This window comes from Ornithorhynchus anatinus, chromosome 9, assembly GCF_004115215.2.
Source record: "Ornithorhynchus anatinus isolate Pmale09 chromosome 9, mOrnAna1.pri.v4, whole genome shotgun sequence".
Lineage (NCBI taxonomy): Eukaryota > Metazoa > Chordata > Mammalia > Monotremata > Ornithorhynchidae > Ornithorhynchus > Ornithorhynchus anatinus.
The window spans coordinates 18945731-18956242 of record NC_041736.1 but is presented as its reverse complement, the minus strand read 5'-3'; the positions used below and the strand labels follow the sequence as shown (position 1 = coordinate 18956242).

General features: G+C 39.2%; 1 protein-coding gene across 6 annotated transcripts in view; it reads left to right on the top strand.

Annotated features, from left to right (window-relative positions):
* The window catches only part of ATF2 (activating transcription factor 2), a 46872-nt gene continuing 36360 nt past the window's right edge, over positions 1-10512 (top strand). For 2 of the 6 annotated variants that reach the window (XM_029071713.1, XM_016228188.2), the window contains exons 1-4: positions 1-38; positions 2051-2087; positions 3547-3623; positions 7508-7580. In XM_029071713.1, coding sequence (XP_028927546.1) covers positions 7549-7580 — 32 coding nt within the window. In that variant the 5' untranslated portion in view covers positions 1-38; positions 2051-2087; positions 3547-3623; positions 7508-7548. Of the gene's footprint in view, positions 39-2050; positions 2088-3546; positions 3624-7507; positions 7581-10512 lie in introns of those variants that run through there. The other 4 variants (XM_039913000.1, XM_039912999.1, XM_007671263.2 and 1 more) reach the window with 3 other exon arrangements.

Sequence of the window (10512 nt, the reverse complement as noted above, 5' to 3'; positions counted from 1 at the left end):
AGACAAGTGACTCCCAGGCCTGTGCTCTTCTGTGGGTAGTAAGTATGTGTTTCAGTATGTGCTCTTCTTCTGTGGGTAGTATGTGTTTCAGAAACAATTAGTAATTACTTAGAAGAGTAGTAGTTTGCAGAAAACCATGGCAGATTTTATCATAGTAATGAAATTTCCATCTCAGTGAAATACACTGAAAAGCAAGCCACATTTTAAAGGCTTTTGCAGAATTTATAACTTTCCCTCTCTTCAAATCATTTTCAACTACTGTTATTGGTGCCTGTATTGACATGATTGTCCAATTTCTTGTCTCTCTGATTTTAATTATCATTAATTAAATGTTTTGAACTCTCCCAAGCACTTAGTACAGTCCTCTGTACACAGTAAGCGCTTAATACAAATGAGTGAATGAATGAGTGCTGTATTGTTATAATGTAATCTCCCAAGCGCTTAGTACAGTGCTCTGCCCGCAGTAAGTGCTCAGTAAATACCATTGAGTGAATGAATGCAGTTATTCAATTTCTTTTATTCAATTTGTTTTTCCTTGATGTTTAAATAAATCATAGTTATGTGATCATTGTATCATGGGTAACCTATTAAAAAAATTTTTTTAAATCTTTCATCACTTCTTAAAATAGGCCATATATGGTTAAAAACTAGTTCCCTACCACTGAACAGCTTGCTCACCATGTTAGAAGATACCAACTGAAACTAAGCCATTAACTGAGATTCAGTTAAGGTAGCAGTCAGATGACTGTGAGATCTAAATCCTGTTTCATATTCTTCATTTTTAAAATTCTGTGGTTACCGCCAACAGGAAGCACTGCATGCTGAGTCTCAGTGTCATACCATGTAATGTATCTTGTAAAACTGAGAGGAAAACTGAGCAAAGCAGACAGTGTGGCTTACCCTGAGTTTCAGTACCCACTCTTCTTTTGAAAATACTCTAATTCAGTGCAAGGTTTTAGAAACAGTTGTTTTAAGCCAATATGAGTCTTTTACACATGACGGTCGCCATACAAGAGGTCTAATGATGCTAGCAAGTGTTAGAGCCATCGTTGTAAAACACAAAACCCATGGTGAACTTCTGTTGGATGATAATGGCCTGCAGGCTGGATGTTCCTGAAAACTGGACCATAGCTGTGAATGGCATTGATGTGTTGGTATTGAGTCTTGCTCTCTTCACCCACATGCCCACCTAACAAGTGAGCCGTCGCTATAACTGGGTATTCACATCCTCTGAGTCTTTCCTGAGGTTAGAATCACTACAGCAGTTAAAGTTCCATTTGCTCCCAAGCTCACATTGCTGAGCAGGACTTTCCCGATCTCTGATAAATCTTTGGGCGAAAATAATGAACCAGTAGTGTGCAGTGAGGTTTTGTTCTTCCCGCAGCTAAAATCCCATAAACCAATCCAGAATTGAATTAAGGTTCAATTATGTATGCACCTTAAAGTCCAGTGGAGATTTTCTTTATAAAATTAATTTTTGAAAATTAAGTCACAGCTTTATTATTGTACCTTTCAACTTATGAAAAATGTCTTGATTCACTTTCCTATTTCCTCTTTTTATTCCTCATTTGAATTTAACGTTTCTCTTCCCAAGATTCTCACTTATTATAACCAATCTAAATTGTCCGTGGTACAAGATACTGTTATCTATATGCTAGATGGTAGAATGTTGTAGAAACCTGGAGCACAAATTTTCCCCTACCCCCAACAAAAAGAAAATGCATAAAGCTGATGCCTTTATTTCAGTGTAATATTCATTGTCTAGTGGGGCTAGAACGCCTAGTCCTCCAAAATTTCAAGTTGAAATGAAGTTTTCCTCAAAACTCTTGCAGCTTAAAGTATCTCAACATTTTTTCCCTCCATTTATCTAGCCCCAGTTACAACAGGGTCCCAGTTTCAGATAAAGCCTTTTTGTTATCCCTTCTACAAAAACTGTGAGCCCCCCGTGGGACAGGGACAGTGTCTGACCTGAATAACTTGTATCTACCCCAGTGCTTAGAAGAGTGCTTGAAACAGAATTTATACCAAATTATTGTTATTCGTTCCACAGTCTCCCGGTGACTGCCGACCTTCCCTAGGTTGAAAAGGTGAATATCTCAGTCTTTTTGTTTTCCTTCCTGTTGTGTTCTTGTTCTTCCTCCTGCTCATAGTATTTATAAAATTTTGTCTGTCTCCCCCTTTACATTTTCAATTCCATGGGGTCAAGAACATATGCCCTTTTCCATACTAATACTACCCAAGCCCTTAGTCCAGTGCTCTGCAGTGTTATTCTTCTTTCTATAGCCCACATCTCCTGTCTCCTTGGCTGTTTATTCTTCATCTCTTTGGATTGTTAGTTTCCCAGGTCTGCCCTTCCTCTCTATCTAAACAGTCTCCACCCTGGTCTAAGTGTCCGGCGTATCCCAAGAAGACTAATGTGCCCGCCTCCTTTCCTTTCTCCCTGTCTCTGTCACCTTCAGATGATATGTCATTTTCCTGAAAGTTCATTCAGCACATATCTTTCCACTCTTAACCATCAATGGTGAAGTTACTCTCTCTTCTCTGCATCAATCAACCAATGGTATTGAGTGCTTACTGGGTGCAGAGCATTGTATTAAGCACTTGGGAGAGTGCAGTACAACAGAATTAGTAAACATATTCCCTGCCCAAAACAAACCTTAAGCAGGAGAAACTCCAGACTCTTTTGCTTTCAGATGCTCCATTGGCTTGTCACAGCTCAACCGTTTCATCCTCCCGTTCTTGATTCTCACGCTGCTGACCTCACATCCCAGCTCTCTTCATTTCCTCCAGGAGGCCTTTTCCGATTTACTGCTTTTCTTTTCCCTGAGTCACATTCTCCCAACTACTACTTCAGAAGTGGTGCATCAGCACTTAACGCCTCACCACCACAGTACTTATTGATCCACACACTAAGTACTTTTCCACATTTCCAACTTTACACTCTTCATATCTGTAAATCATTTTGTTTGTCTACCTTTTGTAACTTCCTTCAAGGCAGGGATTGTGCCTTCTACCTCTCTAGTAGTTCATTTCAGTGTTGTGCCTAAAGCAGATGCTCAAATACTATTAATTGAAAAGAACAAGACTGGAAGGTTGGAGAGGTGAATAAGAGCTTAAACAGTATGTAAATTCTTAATCAAAAGTGCTACAGTTAACTGAGGGTCTAAGTGCAAATGTGGGCAAATTCTCCTTGGGGAGAAAAAAATTGAATCAAGGGAGCCTCCAGTAGAAGACTGGAAGACTGGAATCAGTCAATTTATTTATTTTTTTTTTTATGGTATTTTTTAAGCACTTACTGCCAGATAGTATACTAAGCACTAGGGTACATACAAGCTAATCAGGTTGCACACAATTCCATATCCCACATGGGGCTCACAAACAATCCCCATTTTACAGATGAGGTAACTGAGACACGGAGAAGTGGAGTGTCTTACCTAAGGTCCCACAGCAGATAAGTAATGGAGCCAAGATTAGAATTCGGGTCCTCTGACTCCCAGGCCTGTGCTCTTCCTATTAAGTCACATTGCTTCTCATTTTTGTTTTTAGCTTCAGCGGTTTATTCCTGTGTTCCTTAGCTTTTCTTCTTCTCCAGGCCGCAAACCCAAAAGCTATTGGAAGTATTGGTGAGATACTTTTAAATATGTCTTTAGACTTCTGGGGAAAGTAAGCGTATAGTAAAGTTTGGGTTAAGAATGGATTTTTTTATTACTAATAAATAATTTAATCACCTGGTGGGAGAGAATTTAAATATAAAAAATTAAAATAAATACTTTGTTCCCGAAGAATATTGTAATTTTGAATTGAAATTCAGTTCCCCCGTTACGCCTTTTTGACAGAATAATACTCCTTAATCTCTAGCAGCATTCTACCGATGGATGTCTTTCTGAGAGGCGCGCACTGTAGAAAAATGTTATACACATGCATTTGAGGCCCACTGTAATTTGGGTTTTCCTGAATTCAGAGTTGTCAAAAATGTAACCTCCACTTTACAGGAGAATTAAGTATATAGCTTCCAATTTGGGTGGAGGTGAGGGAGAGAACTGTTTGCTTACAACCTGTGATTTTCCTATTGGTTTTACTAAGACAGTACAAAGACCATGTATATATACCAGGGTAATTATATGTTAGCTAAACCCTTTGTGTCTTCAGTAAACCTGATGTAATTCAACTTCTCTTCCTGCCTCATATAGTGTCTTCAAAAAAAAAAAAAGAAGGATTGCATCCTCTTTTTATCCCACTGTGAAATTAGTGCGCAATTACTTGCTTCTCGTAACTCAACAGGCTGGATTTTTGGTAGAGCAAATATCGAAACTGTAATAACTCTAGCAGTCCTCGAGGAAATCCAGAAGCAGTGGGAGTGCACTGTGCAGCCAAGTTGTAAAAGCCAGTGAACTGCACTAAAACTGTAGCGGAGTCATAAACTGTTCGAAGCATTTGAGGAGCAAGCTTCGAAATTTGCCCAGAGCTGAATCCTTGGTTTAAAATCCTAGTTGAAGGAAGGTCTTGCCCTCGGGCCTACTGCACTCTCCTTCTGACCCGGCCTGCTTTTTGCACCTGAACCTTCCTCAAGGCAAATCTCCTGGCATATGCCTCGCCTGGTGGCAGCCATCTCTGCTGTCTTTAGCCTCTAAAGAGTTTGGGAGTGAGCCAGGCCTGGAACCAGAAGAGCAGAGCTCATAGTCTGTTCCTACCTCTGAACTCTAATTTTAATGCGTGTCTTAAATTAAAAATTGTAAAAGTACAATCCAGTGAGGCCACTGGATTGTTTGCTCCTTGAGGACAGGGATTGTTTCTACCAACTGTATTCGTCCAAGTGCTCTGCACACAGTAAGTGCCCAGTAAATGCCATTGATTGATAGAAACAAGACCTTAGTGGGAGATGGGTTTGGTTTTTTTTTTTTTTTTAGCATGAAAGATGGAAGGAATCTGGTGATGGAGTAGTCATAAACTAGAGAAGCGGTGTGACCTAAAGAATAGAGCATGGACCTGCTGGGTCAGAAGGACCTGGATTCTAATCCTGGCTTCAATGCTTCTTTGCTGAATGACTTTGGGCAAGTCACTTCACTTCTCTTTGCCTCACTCATCTGTAAAATGGAGATTAAGAACATGAGCCCCATGTGGGAAATGGACTGTGTCCAATTTAATTAGCTCCTATCTACCCCAGTCCTTAGAACAGTGCCCACACACAGTAAGTACGTAACAATTACCATAAAAACGTTGAGGCTGAGAAAGCAAGGAGTGTAAGCAGGTGACTGCTATAATGGCTTTGTAGTCAACCCCCATTCTCTTGCTCTTGGCTGTCTTGCAGTAACACTTGAATTTTGCTGTGGGTAGTGCTTCAGCGTCCTCTCATTTTGAAATAATGCCTCAGTCGACTGTAGCTTAAGCCGTTTCCTTTCTCCTCCCTTTGAGGTATTTTGATGGAATTAATAATAAAGCACATTTCAGCTTAGCATTAGCTAACCAATTTGACACAGAGAGGCAGCAGGGGCTAATGGACAATCTAACCCTAGGTGTGACCTTGGGGAAGTCACTTAACCTCTCTGAGTCCCTGTCTCCCCTCCCTAAAATGGAGATGATACCAGCTCTCCTTTCCGCTTGCATTCTGAGGTTCTTTCGAGAAGGTGTGGCTGTCTGACCTGATTATCTTGCACCTAGCTGGGTCCTCAGTCCAGTGTCAGCACCTAATAATCACTTAAATCCACTAATATCCCTCGGCATTTATGGATTTTTTGTTGTTGTTGGGTTTTGGGGTTTTTTCTTCTCAGTTGGCTTGATGGTTGGTGAAGAGGTGAGGCTCTGGCTGCTCTTGACAGTCCCCTTCAGCCCCACCTCTTCAGTGATTGGTGCCCCCCACCCCTATTGCCACAAAAGCCTAGATGGCAGTGAGAACTTCACGTGTAGTTCCTGTCGGTGGCAGATGCTACTTGCCATTTCACATCATTCCCTGGGGTTTCACTAACCAGGGACTGAGGAACCACAGTATCCTTGCCTCACTAGTTATTTTAATGGCAGATGTGCAAGCACAAAGGTGCCTTTTAGTGTCATAGGATGGAAAAGATAACCCTTGGATGAAATACTTCACATATGCATGCACTTGTTCAAAATCTTCATTATTGATATGTATTTGCATGGCTAGAAGATGTATCTTGTATTATCACTACTTTAACATTTATTTTGTTTCTCTTTTTATTATCATTTAAGTGCTTACTATGTGCCAGGCACTGTACTAAGCACCGGGGTAGATACAAACTAATCAGGTTGGACACAGTCCATGTCCTACATGGGGCTCAGAGTCTTTTTACAGATGAGGCAATTGAGAAATGAAGTGACCTGCTCAAATTCACACAGCAGACAAATGGCAAGAGTCGGGATTAGAACCCAGGTCCTTCCGACTTCCAGGCTCGTGCTCTAACCACTAGATCATGCTGCTTCCCTTTTTATTGGATCTTAGTTATATTAATGTACTTACCCTTTTTCCTGTGGGGAAATCATACTTCATTCTGCACTCTTTTGCTTAGCATAATTATCATAACTCCAATTAAGAGCACTGATTGAGGTTTAGCAGTATTAAACTTCTATCATTAATCAATGGTATTTACTGAGTGCTTACTGTTGGCAGGTCATTTTAGTGTCAAGAGAACAAAATTCAAAGGTGTACCACTCTAACATCTATCTTGACAACTATTTTCAGAATCTATCTGCAACTATATTTAAAGAACCTAGAGAAGAATTCATTGTCATATTTATTGAGCATTTACTATGTGCAAAGCACTGTACTAAGCGCTGATTTGTTGCTTGTGCTGTTCTTTATTCAATTTGCTTAAGGAAATATCAATAAATAACTAACACAACTAAGGAGCACTGCTTTTTACATTTCACAATTCTGCTTTGTGCGGAACAGAATATCTTAATATCTGAACTTGAGCTTGAAAATTCAAGACTTAATTGCTTATCTAGGAATTCTATTCTCAAAATTGTATAAAATTTCTTCAGCTATGTACTATGAAGGGTATTTTTTTTCTCTTCAGAGAAATTTATAGATGAGTCCTTTTTTGCTTCAGGCAAATGCTGGGATAATGTAAATGAACAAATAGGGGGATATCTTTAAATTGGCAAACTTACTGTAATACTGCCATTTTCCTCTCTTCCCCCAAAGACCCGTTGTGTCCAGACTAACCACATTTATTATGTTAAATCAGTGTGCTTGTCTTATCTGTACTCTAAATATAAAATCCTTAGACATGAATTTTAACCAGAAATTACAATTTGAAGATTTGTGGGTTTGTTTGGAACTGTAAGAAAGTAATTTTCTACTGTCCCACTAAACTGAAAGGTTGTTGAGCGGGGATCATGTCTTACTAACCCTGTTGCATTCTCCCTACCTCTCAATACAGTGTTTTGTGCTCAAATACTATTGGTTGCTTGGCTAATTTTGTTTCTACCTGCTCTACTCAATGTATTTCAAAATTAGGAATAACTGGTTGCAATTTTTTTTTCTCTGCAGCACCTTGCCATGAAAGGAGGGTTTGAGAGTTTGTTCACCATATGAAATTCAAGTTACATGTGACTTCTGCCAGGTATATGTGCAACTTTGCAAACCTACAGATTCTAATTGCTTCAGAGAGCATTTTTAAGAGTTCTGGAGTGGGGATTGAGACTTGGTCCACGTGGGACAGAACACTGTGTCCAACCTGATTTGCTTGCATCCATCCCAGTCCTGGCACATGGGAAGTGCTTAACAATTCCATTATTATTATTATGGATTGAACCCTTTTGTTGATAAATTGTCCATGTAGCAAAGTGAAATATGGATTGGAATTGGGGAAGAGGAGTCTGGGAGGCCAGCGAGGAGGCAGATGAAGTAGTCAAGGCAGGATAGGATGAGTGCTTGGATCAGAGATGGAGAGGAAAGGGTGGATTTTAGCAATGTTGTCAAGGTAGAACCAACAGGATTTGGTGACAGATTGAATCAAGTTCAGGAAAACACCATGGTTTCGGTCTTGTGAGATAGGGAGTTTAGTGGTGTCATCTATAGTGATGGGGAGGACAGGGTTTGGGTGGTAAGGTGAGGAGTTCAGTTCTGGATGTGTTTAATTTGAGGTGTGAGCAGGGCATCGGAGTAGATGTCATTGAAATGGGGATGATCATTTATACTGGTAAACCTACAATAGTATTATAAATGAGCTGATAGTCCTTTATTTCTTTTTTGCACATGTACTTAGGGGATAGAATACAATGTAAATTGCTAAGACTATTAAACTAGATGTAAAATTGCAAGTTTTAATCACCTATTTGAAAATACATTGGCGTTAGGCTGAAGATTATGAAATAAATCATGCCAAATATTTTTCCTGAAGCTAAAAAAAGCTGTTAATATATGGAAGAAATTGCAGATAATTTAGTTTCACCTTTTTGTGAGGTATTGATACTCGGCTAAATTATAGTCTAAGGAAACAGAAATAGTGATTAAATGACCCTTTATTGCTCATTAAGTGGAAACTAAATACTAATGTGTCACTGTCAAATTAGGATTTAAGAGCATCCACATTAGGATTGTAAAGTCAAAATGGTGTTTCATTAACACATTAAAGGACAGTGTATCATTCAAATGCATAAAGGATACATAACTGGAAAGAGCTTGCAAATATTTGAGGGAGGAATTTTTTTAAAATACAGAAATCATTAGAGAAATGTTAACATTACCAGTGCTTACCTTCAGAGTAGGTGATCAAGTATGCAGTTATAATTTTTTGATAATTTATTTTGCCAATATCAAGATGTGGCCCATTCTTCAAAACTAATTCCCTTTAGTAATATTTTTTCAGGGAATTTAATGCCTTGCTTAATTTATGTTAAACTCAAAGAAATACTCCCACTCTGTGTATTAAGTGTCTAAATATCAACATGGACGAAGATTTGATTAGCATGATCAAAGTGAGGATTACTCAGGTGGAAGTAAAAAGAATTTTTTTTTTTTCCTGAAAGTTCATGGGATCTTCAGGCATATCCCAGTACCCTGAATTACTCATAAAAGTATGGTTTAATGAGCAGGAGCTGAAAGGGAAAACTAAACTGTACCCAAATGACTATATACTTTGGATATATTGGCTTTGATATGCATCCAGGCTATTAGAAATATCATTAGCATATATACACACATATAATAATTATTATAGTATTTAAGTGCTTACTATGTGCCAGGTATTGTACTAAGCGCTGGAGTAGATACAAGCAAATCAGGTTGTACACAGTACCCATATCAGCAAATCAGGTTGTGTACACAGTACCCATCCCACATGGCATTCACAGTCTCAACCCATATTTTACAAGTGAGATAACAGAGGAACAGAGAAGTGAAGTGTGTTGCCCAAGTTCACCCAGTAGACAAATGGCAGAGCAGGATTTGAACCCATGACCTTCTGACTCCCAGGCTTGTGCTCTATCCACTACACACAAACTTCTGAGATAGAGTTGTATGTGCGCACACACAAAGATAATCAAAGGGTATTGCAACTGGCAGGAAGAGAAACGCAGAGAGAGACAAGTTCTCTTGAAGTCTGCTCGCTGGCTCCTTTTCCCCCAGATGGTTCTGGGAAATGTAGTGCTGCAAGAATGTTTCACTTTTTCTTCAGTCCCTTAGCCTCCAGTGGAAACCTACACACTGTTACACTTAAAACAGTGCTTGACGCACAGTAAACATTTAACAAATACCATAATAAAATTAATAATAAAAATTGGTAGATATGCCCCCTGCCCATGTGTAGCTTATTTACACTACCAGTAAGGGCATTATGATGAACATTTTATCTCCCTGCTAAAAATCCACTTTTAAATTCTTGTGGTCATATAGTAGTGCTCCCTCCAGCCCAGTTGACCCTCCCCACAGTTAATAGGCTCGTCCCTAATGAGAACTTGCCAGTATTTACTCCCATATCTTAATCTGTTTTTAAAATGGATTTTAACGTGGAAAAGTGCTTACATTGGGAAATTAGCTCAGTATTTTGCTAATATTTGGTAGCACTTCCTAGTAGCAACGACTGAGGTTGCACCTGGTTACACAGTGGGTAAGAGTGTTTAGGACAGGGATTTGAGCAGTGTTGGATGAAAATTAGCCTTTTACTACATGTTGGGATTCTAGTTAGGACTACACCTAAGGAAGGCTTTAGTTCCCTAAACACTTTAGTACTTTCAACCCATATGTATATATCCTTTCCTGCTTCCCCTATCTGTAACTTAATTTTAGCAGCTCCTCTAGAAGTTGATGGTATTTGGTGTTGAACTACAACTCTCCAAAGACTCAGTGAATAAAACTAGCTTGGGAGTGTCTGCGTTTTGTCCCCAAACAGAATTTGTGTTGCTTTGTCACCTAGGCTAGGCTCCGTCTAGATTCCACACCATCCACCTGTCAGCTTGTGATGACTTTTCCCTCTTCTGGGGAAAGTTCTCATTATATAATGAGGATCCAGAATTCCAAACCTCCAAATCTAAAAACACTGTGTTTCTGTTTTT